Raw genomic sequence first — 21,752 nt, 5'->3', positions numbered from 1 at the left:
TTATTCTTTTTATATCTTTCGATAAGAAATTATATCGATTAAGGTCTGCAATAATCTCGGCTTAGACAAATATTTTCTCGCAAGATATTTTATTTTTAATTGTAAAACAGAATTGGTAGTATCAAGTTTGTTCAACACTATAACATGGTCATTGGTATCGAATGCATGTGAAAAGTCTGTATAAATGACGACCATCTAACTTTTACGATCTATTGACTCCCTTACTAAAATTTTTACTTTATCTTCCCTCCCTTCATCGATTGCTCTCCACCCCTGCCACGGATGTTCCAATAAGAAAAAAAGCCTTTTTAAAGGGCCCTGTATCAGAATAATATCGTCTTCGATTTCTTCCCCCAGTCTCTGCATCAGCAGTCTCGCTCCTTCCCCCCTCCCCTGATTTATTTGAATCACTCTTACGATTAGATTCATGATCTCTACATACTCGTAATTGACCGTAATTAACATAAGCCAGTTTTCTTTATATTTGCCCCTACCTTTTTTGTTCACAATCACTTCGATGCTTTCGATATCCTCCCTTGAACATTTTGATTGTAACTCTTTGTTCTGCCTTATCATTTCTGATATAAAATTATCCTTATTGTAGTTCTTCTCCACCCATCTGACCATAATATTTGCCTTCTTGCTCGACTCTTCTTTTACTTTTAACGCCTCTTTTTTCTGTTCTCATTCTCTCAACCTGATCCGTATCCATCCCCTCAATTACGACGGTCCCATTCCTAAACTTTTTCACATTTCTGAAGGATTCTTTCATACCTTTATGTTCCATCATCTCCATATCTATCTAACTTAATCTTTTCTCTACCCTATTCTTTTCCTTATGAAGTGCCAGTTCGAGCATACATAATGTCGGAATGATGTACATGTCCTGTACATCATTCCGACATTCTCCCTAACATATTCCGTTTCGGCCGTATTAAACTGCTACTTTCCCTTCTCTCTCTTGGAGGTTGCCTCCTCAAAAGCAGTGCATGATTTAACCACCAGGCTCCAGTTTCTATTCAGGTTCCCTCCCTCTGCATTATCCTTCACCTATTTTATCAGGGCTTTAAATTTTTCTTCATCTATTTTCCTTTATCTTTCTCCAATTCTCCGAACTTCATCCTCTTTACTATTTCTCTCTCAGCATCTTCCTCTCGTAGCTCCTGCCCTTCCTCGTTGCTTCCTGGTTTCAGTCTTTATCTTTTGCTCTCTCAGTTCTCTTCTTCCTGATCTGCCAAATAGAAAGACAAAAATAAAATAGTAATAAAATATTCAATTAAGACCACGCCCAGGTATAACCTCAGCCGCTCACCTCAGTCCGGTTCCAGGTAGCTCCTTATGCCTCGTGTTGTTCTCATTCTTAAAGGATCATAATTCAGGATGATCAGGAGTGTTTCTTGCTGTAATTTCTCAGCGGTGTCCTTTGTTCTTTTCTTCACCTCTTCCTCCAACGGCACTATTCCCAGTTCTCCTCTTATCTACGTATTTCAGACAAACCATGACGCACCCAGGATTCTTCCCAGGATCTTGTTCTCTATGGTGTGGAGCTCCTGTCTCCTGGTTCTAGCCGCCGTCAACGATGCCGGGCATGCATAGGTCGCCACTGGCCTCACCACCTGTGTATAGAGGGTAGTTTTGTTGCTTACAAACATTCCGTTGCCCTGGATCCACATCCATCCTAGTCGTCATCCTTTTTTTCAGAACGTCTATGTGGGGTTCCCAGGTCAGTTTGGCATCCAACGGACCACCTCGACTCCCTCCGCCCTTGGAATGTCAGAGATGTATGTGTTGAACAGTGTCGGACCGATCCCTGTGGCACCTCCGCACCAATGACGCGTTCCTCCGATCTGGATTCCTCAACTCTGACTCTGTCCGGTTCCTCAGGTAGGAAGCCATGACCCCAATCATGGTCGGGCTGAACAACGGCCTTTTCATCTTCCAGAGCAGGCCGTCGTGCCAAACTTTGCTACGTGGCAGTTGACCTACTTTACGGTTAAATTCATCCAGATATTACTGATGACTCCGTTGGTTGTTTCTTGAAAACTTTGGATGGGAGGTGCTTTGAAGTATCCCCTTTTGGCCTCAGGCCCGGGCACAATTTTTTGTCCCATTTTACTGCCTTTTTTTCTAATCCAAAGACATTAAAACACATAACACTTAGCGTTTCTTCGTCAGTCCGATCATTTTAATACTATTCGCAATTATTATTCATCCCTTTCTTGAGTTCTCGCTCAGACTTGCTTGTCGACGTCGACGATTCGAAATGACGAGTCGTGTTAAAAGTTATAAGACTCGTGTTAAAAATGGAAAAGCGAAACCTGAGTTTATAGACATAAAAGGACAAGTGGTGTATCCACACCCAATTTGGTCTCAGATTCGGTTGCAGACGCGGGTTGTCTGTTTCCCTTAGCTGTGCTTTCCGGATCCTATTCCTAGTAATCGTGTCTTTGGTGTGCTTGGCCACAATCTTCGCATGGCAGTTGGCCCTCCTCGACTTCCTACTCTTTCGGCCTTATATGACACCGGGGAACGTGGCCATAGATCAATCGGATCTTACAGGAAGTTTTATTGCACCGGATGCATCTGTAGACAAGATTAAGAAGCCTTTCCTCGTCTTTTAAACGAAGAGCTAGAAAATTTCCCCTTCCAGCATCGATGCATATTTGACATGATCTCTGCTGGAAGGGGAGGTTCACGTATATTTCGCCGTTCTCGACTTCGTCCGTTCTTACATATTCGTTATCCGTTATCTTTTGCCAGGTTTACATAAATCATGATGTTAAAAATTTTATTGCCAGAACTAAAACAATCTAGCACCCTGCGTCGGGTTTTAGGGCGAACATACTACCGGGGTCTGCCAAGTCCCGGAAGGCACCGTTCACGACAGCCTATCGTGCTGCACATAGATCCCCCAAAACTCATAGAGTATTAGGCCCAATAACGGTTGACCGTTAGGAGTTGGTTCTCTGACACTGTGCTCGAAGATTTTCCTCTTCGCTGCCATCGAATCCACAGATTGCTTTCCGTCAGCTGTTAGTCAATCTACACTACGCTGACATACTTGTCCGCCTTCTTGGGCCGGAATCAGAATATACCAGGTGTGTCGAATTGTCCGACCACGCTTGAATCAGGGCTAGGAAACTCTAATGGGCAAAATGGTTCATGAACTTTTACTGCCATCTATCGGGACTGTCCATTACAATCATTTAAATTTCCACCAATCAGAAACAACTCTCCTTTCTCTCTGTCGTTAGCGCGGGTTTTAACAATCTTTGTTTAGCGTTGCTTACTTCCATCGGAAGTGCATTTTTTAATAATTTTTCCCTCTCTATTGTGTTATTTGTGTTGTTTGTCTTAGCGTCCGTTTTATTTATCGGTTTATTTTAATTTTATAACTATGGGAAGAGTAAAACCATGCTGTGTACCTGGGTGTAACGATAGAAGGACAAAAAGGTAATATTAACAATAAATCATCATTAAATATTATATTTTGTAAATAGTAAACCATATAATTTAAATTATAGATACACCATTGATACTAATAAAAAAACTCGCCCTATTTGGCTTCAAATAATTAATGAGAAATTTTTGCAATTAGATGATAAACATATAGGAAATTACCTTATTTGTGGTTTACATTTTGAGGATAGCTGCAAAGAAGCTAATGAAAAACTACGAAGTTTTAATGTTTTTTAAATATATTTTTTATAGGATACGTAAAAACGCAAAATGATAATTTTTTGCCTCCATCCCCTTCTGAAACCACTTCTGAAGGTAACTTGATACATGATATAAATTAATCATATTTATTTTAGAAATTGTGGTTACTACTAATGTAAAATTTAGTCTTGTAAAATCGGTATTAAAACCTACAAAAATTTATAGTAGAAAACGGATATTCAGTGTTATAGAAAATGATACAGAATTAAATGTTATCCAAAAACTTGAAAATCCTTCAACTTCAAATATTTCAATGGCATCCTCCATGATGAATTATGATATAAGAAGTAAGTGTAAAATATATTAATGGCAGGGGTAGATTGTAGATATTTTGATTTATGATTTGTCTCATTTTTCATTTTTTTATTTTTGCAGCCTTAAACCAGTTTGTATAACAACTTTTTTGTTTACATTCTTAAAAATATTATGTTAAGAAACGTTTTTTCATAAAAATCATATAAATTAAATTTAGAGCCATATAAGTTAAATTTGTCAGTTGACCAACTATAATTATCACATAATAATTTTGCTTCATTTAAAAATTTCTTATTAATTATTAATTTAAACCTTATTTTCAGGTCCAAGGAGAGCAACAAGATTAAAAAAGAAATACGTTGAGTTGAAGTGCACAATACAAAAAATTACGAGATCAGCTAAGAGGGCACACAAAAAACATTTAGAAACAAAAAAAAAATTGAAACTTATAATGTCAAATAGAAACCTCACAAATGTTTTGAAGGATGTTAACGACACCACTGTTAGTTTTGTTGAGAATCAGATTCGTAACCAAAAATTGAAACCTAGAGGGAGGCGATTTACTATGGAAGATAAAAATAGGCATAAGAATTTAGACAATTTAGCAATTAAAGCTTTTACTAAATGTTTAAAAATGAAAAAATAAAAAATGTATATTAAGTAGTCTGAGCTTTTTATTAAAAATATTATTTTAATAAATAAAAATTAAAAAATGAATATAAACAAAGATCTACGGGATTCCTCTAATATTTAGCGGGTTATTTTAGTACTGTTCAGTCCCAATAGATGCGGCTGTCCACGTTTATTTGGTCACCAAAATTTACTACAGAGTTAGTTACACTATAAGTGTATATAGTCTTTGGCACAGAACACCCAAGAAGTACCAACCTCTTACTAAAAATGGGAAACAACACTGGACGATAAATTGATTTGTAGTGTTTAAATTAGTCAATAGATGTCGCCTTTATAGTTTTCTGTATTTGACATTTGACAAAATTGGCGGGAATTGTTTCAAATTTAAATTAATTGGTATATTATTGTGTGAATTGTGAGAAATAAAACAAGCTATGGAATTAAAACATTTTTATTACAAATTATTTATTGTACATTATAAAAAATACATCAGTCTTCTGTATACTTCATATTATATATAACAAAAATAAATAAATAATTACAAATACAACACAATAAATTTCTTCAACAACAATAACAAACAACATAAAAATAAATAATTCGTATTAGAATTCAAATTAGACAATGAACTTCCAAAAACATTAAAATTAAGATCTCTGGACGTTGAAGGAATAGATTGACTAGAATTCAAATTAGACAATGGATTTTCAAAAACATTAAAATTAAGATCCCTGTAAGTGGAAGGAATATAAGAATGAAAAAGTAATGGTGACAAAGGAACTATTTTAGGTTTACGGCGACAAATTTTTTAGTGAAAAACATGACATGTTTTGATAGAAGGATTAATATTACAAATTGACAAATTGAACGCCATACTAAATTTAATTTAGAATTGGAAGGTGGCTTAAAAACGATTTATTATTAAAATTAGAATTGTGAACATCACTATAATATGTATTGAAACATAATATAATATATATTGAAACACATTTTGACACAGTAACCAGACAGAGATTGAGGCTGAGAACTCATGGCTGAATTTTATAAAATTTAAAATAAAATCGCAGAAAAAAATTCTGTATTTTAATAAACTACCTAATTCCCATTGATCGAACCTTCCCAATCTACTTGGAACCTAGAATACCCACTTTTAATAATATATATAATAAGATTAACATACCTAAAAAGTGCCGAGTCTATTCTGGTTAAATCATTGGTCCGGCAGACTATTTAACCTACAAAATAATATTAATTTAATCAACAGATAAGAAAAAGTATATTAATATACAAAGCATCTTATTCAAATTTGAGGTTATTTTATTTCTAATATGATTGTAATGAAAAGTAAACATCTTAAGTACTAAATTATTGAATTACAAAGCATAGGATCCAAGTATGATTTAATTTATTAAGAAATATAAGATATAACTTACCTAAAACAAAAATTTTAAACAATTTTATTCATTAGCCCTTTTCCATCCTCCCGGCGTCATCGGATAGAAGCCCGCGCCATATTTAAATACTGCGTGGCTATTGGCCAAAAAATTAACGAACAAATCTAGTTAAATAGCCATTACCAATTGTCATACCAACATTATAAATAACATATCAATTTTAGAAAACGAGTGTAACTTCGGAAACATTCGGCTATTTCCATTCGGTCCTATTCACTTGCCCCCCTCCCATGGCTTCATATTTAGTTATTATACGACATCTAGTAATATCAAATATAAATACCCCAAATATATTATAAATTGATGTAAATAATTAAATAACAATTTTATAATAATATAATTCTACTTCTACTCAAAAATTTTTAAATTTAGTGAAATGTTCTACAATTATTGAGAAGAGGAAACCCCAATCTAGAGCAAAAGCGCCAAGAATATCAGGACGCCAGAAGAACGATGAGGAAGTGCATCAAGAGGGGGAAAGCACAGGCCTGGCAGACTGTGCGAGGAGATGGGGGCGTACGTGTGGGGAGATGCGACGAACCATCAAACCGAGACCGTTGCAGATGGACGAGGAAACAAGAAGCAGAGTGGTGGAGGGACTGTTTCCAAAGACAAGGGGGTCTACTTCGAACCCGAGTGAGATATCTCACCCGGTGAGTTAACTCACTTCTAAAAACAACGTGGCATTCGTTGCGAATTTGGTAAATTTTAGGGGAATTCAAATTTTAGGTTAATTTATATTTACAAATTTAAAATTTGACATCCAAACAAAATTCATACAAGTGCAAAAAATAATGTTTAATTAACTTGAAATGGTTAAAGAAAGGTTTGTGTGTATTTTAATCATTAAAATACAATTTGTGAACTATCAATTTATTTATTAGGGGTGCAAGTTTCAAATGTTTTTCTATCAAGAGTCCGTACATAAAACATATTGAAGCAAAAGATAATCGCAAACAACTGCTTTGTTGGTAGGACTCCCTGCTACAATACAACATATTCATTTAGTTCTTTATGAATTAATAATTTATTTTTTTTCGTGGTCAACATGACGAATGTTGAGCCAAATAAACAGCATTTGTGGTCTGCGATATTTTTTTTGTTTAATCAAAGAAAAAGTCATAAGAAAGTGATTAAATTCTTGTCGGGACTTACGGCAATCGTGCTGTAACCATCAAGTGGCGATTTCAATGTTATTGTCAAAGAATACGAAAATCGACCAAAGAAGTTTGAAGATGAATTACAAGTATTATTGGAAAAACATGATACACAAACCCAACCAATGGTGGCGGAGGATTGTATGTTACTCGGTAAACTTTTCCGATCGCCTGTAAGCCATAGGAAAGATTCAAAAGATTGGAAAATGGATTTCACACAAACTGAAGGAATAACAGATGGAAAAACGAAAAACTACGTGACATGATGCTTTTACGCCATAACGAAAGGGTATTACAATGAAAAATTAATATATTTTGAAATTTTCAAAGACAAAAAATAATGGGTAATGGGTAACGCCATCAACATTGAGTGCGAGATCGGATAGGTTTGGGTAGATGAAGATGTAATGTGTGCGGTGGGATCCGAAAGTACTAGTGAACTACGTCCGTTCCCGACAACAAATGATCAATGGAGTTCAATGAAAGATGAAGTTCTTGTTTGGAGTGGTATCCACAAATTTCTTGAGAGATGAGCAAAATATATAGAAAGAGAGCGCCGATACTTTGATTAAAATCCAATCTTGTCATTGTTCTCTCGTTCCAATCTAATGTATGTGCCCAAATACATTTTCATTGTTGCAATTTAATTTTCCAGGATGTATGGAACAAACAATACGTCTTGTGATTTCTGGGAAATTATATTTTTCAGAAAAACAAGAATATAAACATTATAATGTTGTATTTACAATTAAGTTTTACTATTTATATTTTTTCTATAAATGTTTAACCCTTCAACATTTTGAAGATATCATTCTTATCTTGAGTGTTAATAACTTAAGTTGATTCAATGTATTTTTTACTTTTTGAAGCAATTATTAATGGGAGACTTATAAATTAGTTATATATGGTATCTGCTTGAAAACTAACTGAGGTATAAAAACACAAAGCTGCAAGTAGCTACAATTTTCAAATTATATATTAACAAATGAAGCATAAAATTAAATTTACCTTACTCAGGTAAACCTTTGGTGTTGAGCTAAGGATTTATAAATGGATGGAATATTTCAACAATATACGAAAGATATCTATTAGTACCCCACACAACTTAATAAACTCTACTTCACTTAATTATATGATACATTGTACAGTATAAATTAAATTTTCTTTGTTAAGGTTTGACAATTCTTCAATCTTAATTGAAAACACAATCAAATCATTTGTTTTATTAATACCTAATAAACAACGGAATTATTTTATATCATAAATATTTTTTATTGCTACTGACGTAACATGGACAAAAGGACACCCCTACAAGAATAACGTCATTGGAACCGAATAAAATATCTCATAGATTTTCCCCAGGACGGATCCACCTTGTCGTGGTCTTGGGGCTCAGTACCGCTCCACAAGCCAGTGGTAGTGGGGAGCTAACGGATCCAACACCTGCAAGTCCAATCCATCCCCAGGAAGATCTCCGATCTTCCTCAGATTGGACTTGTTCTCCTCCAACCAGTTGACAGTGGGCTGGCGTCTACGTCAGCTTTAGTCTTCTGGTTCAGCTCACCCGCATACGTTTACACGTATGCGTTATCCATCTGGGTTGAGATCTTTAGGATCGGTACCCGGGGGGGTTTTCTGTCTTCTGACTTTCCCCTTATAAAAAAAAAATATCAGATTTTCGTGCCCATTCCATGTTTGACATTAGTGGCGTTCACATCGAAGTAGTGTCAAGTTCAAATTATGTTAGTTTTTAATCAATAGTCTAGTATTTAGTTAGGTAAATAGTTAATTATAGTGATTATGTTTATAACGGTGTTTGAGTTGTGTTGTTTTCTGCGAAATAGAAGCTAATTTTGTAGTTTAATTAAAACTAATCTAAAAATCAAAGTGACATTTGTCCACCAAACATAAGTTCTTGTCTGGTGGGCGGGCCCTACAACATCCTTCGGGACCCAAACACGCAACCGAATGACAACATAAATAAAACAGAGCATACGCCAAAGATGTATGGCCCCTCCAAGAGTAGATCGAGGGAGGAGATGATAAGTTATGTCAAGAAACGGACATTCTCGACAGAAGAAAATATGGAGACCGAAGAGTTGCCGCAAACCCCCAATCCTGGTAAATCGGAGGATTCTACAGCCAACACCGGTGAACCGAGTAACTGTGAGGCTGTTGATTCTGCCCGCGGGGCTTCCACAAATAGAGCAGAGTTTGTAAAACCGAAGAAAACCACAAATTTGAGCAAAATCATTTCTGTGACATCTATTGAGAAGAGGAAAGCCGTTGAACTGCAAAATCGATATTCTTCTCTCAGTGAGAGTGAAACAGAGGACGAACACAGAGGTATTACTCAGAAGAACACCAAAAGACTAAAGAAAATACACAAGAAGAGCACGATGAAAGAGGGTCAGACAAATCAGATCAACCCAAGCAAAACAATAATAACGAACGATAAAATTATAAGCCGAAAACCTAGTCAACCACCGCCAATTGTATTAAAGGGAAACAAGGTTACTACCCACAAAGACCAGGTTGACACTCTAAACAAGGATATTAAAAACTACACGCTAAAGTTCACAAAGAACAATAAATATGCTTATAAACATTGCCGACCCGGAAGAACATCGGAAATTCAGTGAGGTTCTACTGAACTCTAATACAGAGTTCCATACATATACACGCAAGGATCAGAAGACTCACGCATTCGTTCTTAGAGGGTTGGACTCGGAACCCGACATTGACGAGATCCGGTCCAATCTTCTGGAGGACCACGAATTGAAGGTCATAGAAATATATAAACTAAAATCAAAATACAGGCCATTGTACTGTAACAGAGCTAGAAAACCGTTAATAAATGACTTCGTGGGAGAATTTTTAGACCACCACTTTGTTTAGATTCTCACGAATTTTTTCATATTTTTATGGGTTTTCTTAAAATTAATCTTACATTTGGTCATCGTAAAATAGTCGTAAAATACAAAATTTATTTTAAAAATTACTTATCTTAATCTAAACGTTCGTTGATATTTTTTAACACATGTGTTCTTTTCGAACCCTTATCTAGTGTCAGGGTGTGGTCGCACAGTGGGTTCGAAGTTTAAATAGTGATATTTCTATGTAGAACTTATTCAGTAATTAAATTAAATTAATTAAAGGAAAATGTAATAATTTACCCCAACAGGAAATTTTAGAGAATTGTAACTTTGTTCTTTTATTTTTGTCTTATTTAAGTTAATGAATTGATTTTTAAAAAAGATTGAAAATGTTTGTAAGTACAATGGTTTTTCCTTTTGCAAATAACATCAGAATTGTAATATAGAAAAACTCTTAAATTAATTTGGCAACAATGTTGAGAAAAGGAACATTTGTTTAGTTCATCTGATTGGTTGAAGTAGGATCGTTGTTGGAGACATTCAGATTCTTAAGGGTCTTAAGTCACCACCTACTTCACCCCTTCCTAGAATCCGAGTTTATAAAACTCTGGGATTCATTTATTTCGGTAGATTTTTACCCGAATTTTTCAAGTGTCGAGATCGAAGTTCTTTTAGTTGTTTTTGCTTACTGTTTGTCAAAGTTCAACCTTTTTGCCAAGAATTTAAGTAAATTTAAATCATTCAATTTTTTTCTATTTATATTTATTTGTTTTTGTTTTTCTTATATTTATTTTGTTAATATAGTTAGGTTGATTAAAATTGAGTTTTAATTAATTCCGAACTAGAAATTAAAGAACAATAAAACAGTGAGTAGAAATTATCTAATATTTCGGTTTGGTGAAAGGTGTGAGTATTGAGTGTAATACATCACCTTAGTTGAAGAAGATCTGTTCAACAAAAACAAAGGTTAGTGATATTGAAATTAATTATAGAGTGAGAATTGTATAGTCTAACCTCATCAATATTTTGTGTAAAATTAAATCGCTCGCTTTAACCTGTTGTAACGAGTCTTTCAAAAAGACTTTGGTTATACCAATTGAATTATCATCGGTAACCCGTTACAGTACATGATCGTTACAGACAATAATGTCACCCTCAAGTGGCTCAACCAGTTCATCAGACACCTGTTGAACATACGGGTGTATTGGGAGAGGCGCAACAACGAAAGGGGCATTATCCAGTGCCACCGGTGCCAGCTGTGGGGACACGCGACCTCAAACTGTAACAGGGCATTCAAGTGCCTGAAATGCGCCGGAGACCACGCAACATACACGTGCGAAAAGTCGACGGACATCCCGGCAAAATGCTTCAATTGCAAAGGGGATCATCCGGCAAACTCCAAAGAATGCCCTGTTTACAGAAAGAAGGTTGAACAGTTAATCCAGACGACACCCACATCAGCGAAGGCTCCGGAACAGATTACAAAAACAATCCCAGCGCCACTCCCCACAAAACAGGCATGGGCAACACGCACCAGCCAGCCCAGCACATTAAACAACGAGGATTTCCCAGCACTCAAACCCACCCGAGGAGGCGCCGACGGACACCGAACAGCTAAGTTGTCTAATAACAACCAAACCATTGAATTCACACAGATTGTTTCAGAGATGGACCAACTGCGCACCAAGATGAATCTGCGAGGCCTCCTGCAAGCGCTGAAGAACCTCAACAGCATGCTAGACATAAAACAGTCCCCTTCCCAAAAGTTCATGATTTTCATGAACTTCTGCGAAACTTCCCTGGACAGCTATGAATTATAGATCCCAGGGAAAACTAAACATCATCAGTTGGAACTGTAGATCTATAAGAAGTAGACTGTCCACACTAATTCCTTTCCTCCATAAACATGACGAAACCCTTCCTTTATTTTATGAGCCACCATAACCTTCCTATCCCCCAATCTAAAATCCAAATGCCCAAATCAACAATATGTTATAGACACAACATTCTCACAAAAATCAGTATTCAGATATTGCAAATGGGTTTTTTCAATTCCTTTTCCCATACCCACATCCCCAGTATGCTGTTGAGCCTCAGAAAGTAAAGTATCAAATGATATCAAAATACTCTAACGACAATTATAACCAGAAGGCCTTCTAGAAACGCTCGCGTGTAAGTTTGGCTCCATCTAACGACTGAAGCATTCTGAGACAACTTGTTCTCGGCGTCCCCGATGTTGGTGGCGACACCCCTATCGCTGGAGCACTCATACATATAATTTTTACAGACACATATATATAGTTGTACAGAATGCATTGTAATTTTAGCTAATAATGTGTAAATGTATTTTAAGTTTTTTTTTTTAATAGATTTTCGTAGAAGTTCTCCTGGACTTTTTTTATTACCAAGTAATAACTTATTAATATAATGATTCAATTATTTTTATTATTATGGACTTATAGTGGAGAAAATATTGTAAACAAAGACGAAATGCGCTGTTGCCACATTGATTTCATGAGTGAGATAACTCACCGGGTGAGATATCTCACTCGGGTTCGTGGTAGATCCCCAGAACCGTGAACTGGATAGTACGTTCTGAGAACGTTGATTCGGGGAGCGACGTGGCAGCGGGGGAAGTGAGAAGAGCCTCGATCAGAATTAAAACGGGGAAGGCTCCTGGTCCCGACAGAGTGCCAGCGGAAATTGTGAAGTCCATGGCTGAGGAGCAGGCTGACAGTCTGGCACGGACGTGCATCGACCTGTGGAGGAAGGAAGTTTCCTCCCGAATGGAAAGTGGCACGTCTGGTGCTGGTCAAAAAGCCTGGTAAGATGGAGGGAGAAGTGAGCTCGTAGAGACCTCTCTGTCTGCTAGATGCAGCGGGGAAGCTGTACGAGCACGTCATACTGCACGGCTAAACGAGGAACTAGAAAGAGGAGAAGGGCTGTCGGATGCGCAGTTCGGTTTCCGGGAGGTCAACGATGATAGCCATAAACAGGGTGAAGGAGCTGACCATGAGGGAGATGGGGAAGACTCTGAAGACCCGAGGGATCTGCGCCCTGGTCACGTTGGACATCAGGAATGTCTTCAACTCTGCGTCGTGGAGGGCGATAGTGAATGAACTAAATAGAAGAGGAGTCTCGAAGGGACTGATAAGAGTTGTGGAGAACCGTTGAGAGGTATAACTGGATAAAATAGGATCATACCGTATCAAAAATGATGAGCGTGTCTACTCGCATATTGAGACGGAGCATCAATACCCCTTTGTAAACAAAAAGGAAAGATATACATGCAATTATGTGGGCGGGCCGAACTGACTGGAGGGGATCATTTGGTTTTGCTGCGTTTAGCATGCGGTTCGTCTCCGCAGACGTTGTTTTTAGTGTATTTTATTTAATTTTTGGGATACATTTTTATTTTGAAAAAAGTAGTTTATTTTTAGAATACTTATTTTTGTTTTTGATATACCCTCAAAAAATATTTCATTTTACAGATTGAAAATTATACAAAGTTACGGAATTTAAATGGAGCATCCGAAGAACTCGAACTACATCCCTACGCATACGGAGAGTTACTAAATGCATTCGCAAAGATTAATTTACATTGTGCGACGGCGCGCACCAGCACGGCGCATTGTCTCTGAGAGTAGGGATTCTTACTACCGGGCAAAACTTTTCTCTCTTTGTCGTGCATCCATCTCTTACAACATCCAGACACGAAGAGCATTTTTCGTACGGTATATTGTGGATAACCTTTTAAAACATGTTTAGAACTACCCAATGTTTGAGATATACTTTATGTGAGATATTAGATAATCTTTTCAAATCACGTGCAAACAAAGAATCTCTTAGTCCGTGTGGTGCAACAACTATGCAAAAGCGAAAGAAGATAGTTTTCAGAAATAAATGTAGAATATGAACGGTATATTTTTATTCAAATTGACAAAATGCATCTTTTTCGGAAACCATATCTGACAGCGAAGACTAGTATTATTTTAGAATCGAAATCAATTCATTGAAGAGTCATCGAATTGTAGATATCAGATATTTCCTAAATGTAGCAACTAAATTTCAAGTACAACACAAAATCCAAAAACAAAGTCCACAATTAATAAAGCTGCTGTGTGGGAAACATTTTTAATAGGAAGTATTTAAGCACATTTAATGGCATTATTTAAAGTAATGGATCCATTAATATCTAAAAACGTATATTATAAAATTCAAAATGAATGGGATGAGATATACATAGTACCATTACTGAAATTTTTATTGTTATTAATGAAAAATTCATTATGGCTCGCATTGGAGGAAGCTGGTAAATTCTGGAGTTCATAATATAATCGGATATGTAAAAAATAAAATGTTATAATTTCAATAAAAACAAAATTTAAAAACATACTAAATCATAATATTATAAATATATATTTTATTTTAAACAGTTAAATTTATCTTTCAACTTCTCGTTGATTACTCCTAAACTGACAAATGGTTTCTTCGGCGTACTTGGTAATTCATCTATAAAGGGAATTTCCAAAGTTTTCCGTGCTTCACCGAGGTAATTAAGCACCTCAGTGGGCAATTTTGTTTCAGATGTCTTTCATCTAGCAATGGTATAGACTTCAATAATTTAAAAACCATTTTAAAATGTAGGTGAATGTGATATAAAGTGAACTGTGGTATATTGTTACCTGTAAACATTTTGAGGTATATCGAAGCATTAAACTTCCACTTAAAACTTCCACCGTAAACCTTTTGTGCAAAAATGATTAATGGATGTAAAAAATATTCACCCGGAAATACATTTGTAAAAATGCCTCCTTAATCCGCAATTGTTTTCCTTCTTTTTGATGGTTGTTCAGCAATTATTTCGTTATACAATTCATTAAACTCATCAATTCCATAAAACTCTTCAGTCGGTTTTCTTTTTCCTGCATCTTCAATCATAGAGATTGTCTTATTTGGCATGTTATTGTAGAGTTGCAATACTCCATTGAAGATATTTTGGCACATCTTTAGACATCTGCCTGTAACTTTTAGTATGATAAGAAATAAATTAAAATTTATTAGACTATATGCTCAACATTTGCTTATCCACATATTAATGAAAATTTATATTTTTATAATACTAAGCTGAACAGTTGTAATTGTACTTATAAAAACACAATCGGTTTAATATGCAAAATTAGTTTATAGTAAATATGAGACTGACCTTTTATATTTACGTTTCTGATTCATTTTATTTCCTTTCCTCATAAAATAACATGGCAATTTAATTTTTCATTTGTCCTAAGGAACTTAAAACTTGGTGGAAAGTTATATCTTGGTTGAATGCTGAAAACAAAAAATTGAAATTAATTATCCAATTTATTAAAATAATTTGATATAATTTATATAATTTATATTTTTACAATACAAAACTGAACTCTAGTAACTGCACTTTTAAAACAATCGGTATGATACTATGCAAAATTGGTTTATAGTAAATATGAAACAGACCTTTTATATTTACATTTCTGATTCATTTCATACCCTTTCCTCATACATTTCATGTCATTACATGCCAGTTTAAATTTTCATTTGCCCTAAGGAACTTTCAACATGGTGGGAAGCTTTTAAATTTCTTGGTTAAATGCTGTAAAGAAAAAATCAATGTTATTTATTCAATTTAATAAGATAATTTTAGATAATACTTAGTTACACATTAGACGATATGTTCAGCATTTGCTATCTACATATTAATAAAAATATATATACCACACAAAATTGAACAGTTGCAATTATACTTTTTAAAACACACAATCGATATCATACAAAGCAAAATTAGTTTACAGTAAATGTGAGACTGACTTTTTATATTTACGTTTCTGATTCATTCATTCATGCGATGGTATTCTCAGCTTATTCACCGAACATAATTTTACAACTGGAACTTTTCGAAGCGTGGCTTATAACGGCTTCTTTGATCTTAACCTTCACTGTTAAACAGCCATAGAAAACCTAAGAAGTACCAATTCAATGTTATAAACGAGAAACATAACTGGGCACGATTTCGGTATGTAACCATGTTGCCATTTTGAATGCGGTGTTGCCTTTTCTTACATATTTTGTTTATCTGTCTCTTTTTTAGGGCGGGAAACCTTTCATTTAAAATTTTCAATTTCAAATGTGTATAGGTTAGGTTTTTTCAAAGGTATATAAAAACAAAACAATTAAATATTTCACATCAACTTTATTATATATCAATGGTAAAAACAAAAAACATTAAAGTATACATACTATATAATTAAATCAGAACAAATATTTTCTAATCTTAATTTAAGCTTTTAATTTTGAAATTTTAGAAATAGTATTTCGATGCATCTTATACAACAAAGAATTCTTCTCAGCATTATTATTACTAATTGTAGTTTTAACACAGACGGAAGATACAGATTTACCATATGAATTATTTGAAAGAATAGGGCAAAAACTAGAACTAGGAATTTTGGATACTTGAACATTATTAATACTAATAAAAGTTGAAAGAACTGTAGAAAAATGTGTAGTGGAACAGGAAAAAGACTTATTTTTAAAATTGAAATTTTTAACATTAGTAAGATATTTGTTAGAACATTTAGAATAACTACAATATTTACTATTATAACCAAAAACTAGAGATTGCTGAGAAAAATCCATTATAAAATTTATTCTATTATATTATTATCATATATATACCTGGAAGTATTTTTTGCATTGGGGATCCTTAAAGATACATCTCTTCAAGAGGTCATCTAACCTAAAACCGTAATGTAATTATTACAACTGCTGTATAAGAACTTTATGAAATTTTGCAATAATAACTGACCAGCAAAAATGAAATGAATTAAGAAAAATTTTACATTAAATTCAATTATTGAACAATTTAAATAAACAACATTCTAACAAGCTATGTAAAATAATATACAATAACAAATACAAACAATTAAATTATATATAGTGGTATATAAAAAGATTCTTACCAGAAATATACTTTCTCAAAGTACTAACATTCCTCGACCACGCTCTCTTCTCTAACCTAAAAACTACTGAATTTCGCCATTCTAAAATCTAGTAAATTACTAAAATCACTAAATATTCCCTATACATCTCGGAAATTTTTGGGGAATTTCCATTACCAATTTTTAAAATTAAACATGAAAAATCCCTACAACCCCAAACAAAAAGGTCGTGCCTTTTCGACGATTCCGAACGTCTATCATCGGCTGTTGCCCCTCCGTCCCTATTCGCTTGACCTCCCCTGTAAACAGCAGTTGTGCCAACCTGAAACTGGTTATGCAACCCAGTTCACTTTCATGTCGCTACAAATATTACAATAATATTATTGTCAGATAATGTGTTTGCGGTTGATAAGTATGAACCTATGCAGAACGTACGTCGCTGTCTGACCGCTATACTTCTAATTTGCGGGCGGTGTTGCCAATTTGTTTTATAAGTCGTATTTGGAGAAATTATAATTTATTTTTATTTGACATTATATCATGCCTTTGTTGTGGCAAATAATACGAAAGAAATGAAACGAAACAATAAATACGGAATTAAAATTTATTGTAAGAGAGGATATTGTTGTCTAATGCACTTAAGTATGGCACTGAAATGGTCCTCGTTTCGGAATTTATCTCTCCAAATAAATTCATGCATATATGAGAGAAATAAATCTTCTGTAGTTCCAAATTGGTGACGAAGTTTCCTTTTGCATCGCATCCATGTGTTCTCAACATTTTGAGTATGAACCATATTATTTTCAAGATGAACGAAATTTTGCTGGTGGATATTTTCAAAAAAAAAGAAATGGAAACCTAATGTAACCTAACGTGACCTATTTTTTTCAGAAAGTTCATCAAAAATAGAATATAAAAAAATTGTCAATAATGTAATTTGTCAATTTTTGTTGAATTTTTGAAAATTTTGTAATTTTTATTAAATTGAATATTAACAATTTTTTTTGATGAACTTTCTGAAAAAAATATAGGTCAGGTTAGGTTATATTAGGTTTTTATTTATTTTTTTTTTTTTTGAATATATTCTATTTTTGTTGAACTTATTGAGAAAAATAGACACACAATATAAAAAAAATTGTTCATAAAAATTTCAATGAAAAATCTAATTAGTCAATATTTTTCAACTTAAAATTGAATTTTCTATAGGAAAATCTTAATTTTTTATTTGTTGAAAACATACTCTTCGGCGCGAGTACAATATTTTGAAAAAAATAATAGGAAGAATGTGTTTCTTTCTATTTTTTACAGCCAAAATTAGGAGCTGCGAATCTAAACAATTAACAAAAGTTTTATATGAAACATAAATGTAAAGCTAAAAATTACATATAATCTCAAATTTGAAAGAAAAGTATACTAACCTAAATAATTAAATATATATATACAATAAGTATTTAAGTATTTAGGTATTATTAAAAAATACTGTGATTAAAGAAAAACTAGTTAGAAATTTTATATAAAATTTGGTACTTCATTTGAGACTCCAATTACCTCAAAAAATAACATGTTTAAAATTTAAGAACGAAATAACAATGCTGAAAATAATCAAATAATCATAAGTACATTTTAAAAGAATAGACATATAAAAATACCATTAACAAATAAAACTATGTAAAAATACAAATATACAAAACGAGGCACAAGACACAAAAGCGCAAAGACTAATAAGAAAATAATGAAATGATATGTGAATGGCAACACAGCGTATGAAGCTCACGCCGGTTGTCGGTGACGTACGTTGGGGATATACCCATACTTATCAACCGCAAACACAACGTTACCTTATTGTCATTAAAATCACCTTATGTTTGTATCCATCGGGCAGTACCGCTCCACAAGCCAGTGGTGGCGGGAAGCCAACGGATCAACTGCAAGCCCAATCCTCACCCAGGGAGGTTCTAGGACCTTCCTCAGATTGGGCTTGTTCTTCCGGAACCAGTTGACAGGGGGCTGGCATCTTTGTCAGTCCCGTCTTCTGGTTAAGCTCACCCGTATATGTAATATATACGCCCTTTCCCCCATATGTGTTATCACATATGGTTCCTTTTGGTTATGATCTCCGGATCGGTGCCCGGAGAGGGGTTGGTTTACACTTTCCCCTCTCTGTCCCAAAAAAAAAAAAAACCTTATGTTTGTAGTGTTTTAGTTAAGTTAATTTTCTGGTTGACTAGGCAAAAAATAAATAAAGTTGGTGACAATGCCAAACGAATTTATTTATATTAATCGTAAAATAGTCTAATTAATCTATGCGTTACTTCATTTTTAACATAACGGATTTCTTTTCGAATCCTCATCAAGTGCCAGGGTGTTGCCGCACAGTTGGTTCGTAGTTTAAATGGTTAGATTTCTTCATGTTTTATGTAGAACTATTTAATAAAATATTCTTAAATTAAATTAAAATATTTAATAAAATACCCCTACTTGAAATCTTAGAGAATTATAAGTCTGATCTTTTTATTCACGTTTTCTCAATATTAATAAATTTAATTAATGAAAAATGACTTTTACATTATTGAAAATATACAATGGTTTTTCCTTATGCAAAAAAATGTCAGTATTGTAACTGATAACATTTGTTTAGTTGTAGTAGGTTGGTTGGAGACATTCTGTTTCTTAAGGGTCTTAAGTCACCACCTACTTACTCTTTGCCAAATCAATTGTTATAACATTCGTTAAGTTCAATCTTTTTGCCAAGTGTTTAAGTTAATTTTAAATCATTCAGTTTCATATTTTTTTTTCTTTTGTTTCTGTTTTTCTTATATTTATTTGCTATCATAGTTATATTGTTTTAACTTGAGTTTTAATTGGTCCCGTATTATAAATTTAAGTAAAGTAAAGTAGTAAAACTCTCTTTTGTTTCTGTTTTTTCTTATATTTATTTGCTATTATAGTTATATTGTTTTAACCTGAGTTTTAATTATTCCCGTATTATAAATTTGAGTAAAGTAAAACAGTTAGTAGAAATTATCTAATATCGGTTTGGTGCAACATGTGAGTATTGAGAGTGATACATCACATTAGTTGAAGAAAATTTGTTCAACGAAAACAAAGGTTAATGATATTGAAATTAAACATTGAATGAAAATTAAAGTTTAAGATTAAACAACAAAATTTGTGTACCTATTGACTGTACATGTTTTTATTTTAATTTAGTATCATTTACCAGTTTGTTGTTGTTTTAATTGGTTGTTGTTGTTTTTGTTAAGTAAATATAAGATTAAGTCAAATTTATGAACAAAATGATTAGTTTGAAATAGTAGCTGTAGTAACTGAAAAATATTGATTAAGTAAATAATATTTTAACAACACAAATCTCCGGTATTGACAAAATCACGTCATTTGTTGTTTATTTAAATAGTGTACATTTAAATAGTGCAAACTTTGTTGATAATTCTTTTTATATAAGTAAAAATCCTACGTCTTTCTTTCCTTTTGTGTCACTCAGTTAAATAAAATGGGTTTAAAATAGCCCAAAAGAATCTAACAACAATAAGTTTGCATTAGTACTTTCTTCTAGATTCTCATGTTGGTAAAGATTTGACCGATCTTGATTCCTGTACGTTTGGTTTTAATTCCAAGCACCAAATGTGGTGAGACTATATGAAGGTGATTTTTGCAAATTTCAAGGTTTTAATGTTTAGTATTAACGTAATAATGCGCAAATTTCTTAATACTATGATTTATTACCATTCTATTTTTCCAATAGCTTTCTTATTAGCTCTATTGTGTTTTCGATTTCAGTGACAACAAATAAAAAAAATAGATTCAGTATTGTTAGATTTCTTCAAAATTTTATCTCAGTCATATATCACATATTTCAACAGAAAACTTGACATTTTCGGGTAACTAATTAGTTATAATAATTTTATTACAGTATTAGTTTAGATAAGTGTCGAAGTGATGTATCCTTAAGTATTTATTTGATGTATTGTCATCATGTCTCATTTATATATAGTATGTTTTTTCCGGTTAATCTCTCAAATGGCTGGACCGATTTTGACGGGGCTTTTATTGGCAGGTAGCTAATGTAATAAGGAGTAACTTTTATCTTAGAAAAATTCTTTTATTTTAGAAAAATAAAGTAATGTTGCAATGTCCAAGTATTGTCCACTACCACGCGCAGCTCACGCGCAGATCACGCGCATGCCACCGCTGGGCCGTCACGTCGGCGCCTCCCACCACTTCTCCCACAAATTAAGTATATTTGTATTCAATATTCAGATTTACATTGAAATTCTTAAATTATTTATAGGTTATTTTATTTAGTTAGTAACGTGATAGTTGTTTTTTTCTAATATTTAGTTATGCCTAAAAGAAAGTCAAAACATGAGAAAGGCCAAAAGCCAAAGATTGCGACGTGAAAATGAATCTGGACAAGATAGGGAAAGTCGTTATACAAATTGTTGATTACGGATGTCCATTAGGGTGTCCGTTGTTTCCCAAATTGATTTTAAACTCTGTAGCGCCCCCTATATTTTTAGTAAATGGCCTAAAAAAAATTATCCAATCCATATAAGCTCTTAATTTTGATAATAAACCGTGCCACAAAGACGATTTATTTCCCATTTAAATAACATGGGGTTTTTGTACTTTTTGGAATTAATTTTTTCTTTGCGAAGCCAGTTC

At 33.7% G+C, this 21,752-nt stretch overlaps 1 protein-coding gene and 1 long non-coding RNA gene across 6 annotated transcripts; one reads left to right on the top strand and one right to left on the bottom strand.

The window, feature by feature from the left end:
* The first annotated feature begins 9,222 nt into the window (after window positions 1–9,222).
* Window positions 9,223–11,915, top strand: LOC126265915 (uncharacterized). The gene is made up of 2 exons (XM_049968823.1): window positions 9,223–9,732; window positions 11,220–11,915. Exons 1-2 carry the CDS (start codon window positions 9,223–9,225, stop codon window positions 11,913–11,915), a joined length of 1,206 nt encoding a protein of 401 aa, XP_049824780.1.
* Window positions 11,916–14,983: 3,068 nt separating this feature from the next.
* LOC126266037 (uncharacterized) lies at window positions 14,984–17,203 on the bottom strand. Of its 5 annotated transcripts, XR_007548502.1 has the most exons (5): window positions 17,091–17,203; window positions 16,807–16,867; window positions 15,589–15,724; window positions 15,302–15,423; window positions 14,984–15,122 (listed from the first exon to the last, which is right to left on the bottom strand). It is a non-coding gene; the product is annotated as an uncharacterized LOC126266037 (long non-coding RNA). The 5 variants fall into 5 exon arrangements; XR_007548500.1 differs by lacking the exon at window positions 17,091–17,203 and having other exon boundaries at window positions 16,807–17,012; XR_007548501.1 differs by lacking the exons at window positions 16,807–16,867; window positions 17,091–17,203 and adding an exon at window positions 15,940–16,038.
* Between the last annotated feature and the right edge of the window lie 4,549 nt (window positions 17,204–21,752).

The sequence above is a fragment of the Aethina tumida genome, chromosome 6 (assembly GCF_024364675.1).
Source record: "Aethina tumida isolate Nest 87 chromosome 6, icAetTumi1.1, whole genome shotgun sequence".
Classification (NCBI taxonomy): domain Eukaryota; kingdom Metazoa; phylum Arthropoda; class Insecta; order Coleoptera; family Nitidulidae; genus Aethina; species Aethina tumida.
The sequence above is the reverse complement of the archived record's forward strand: the minus strand, read 5'-3'. Positions and strand labels throughout refer to the sequence as shown.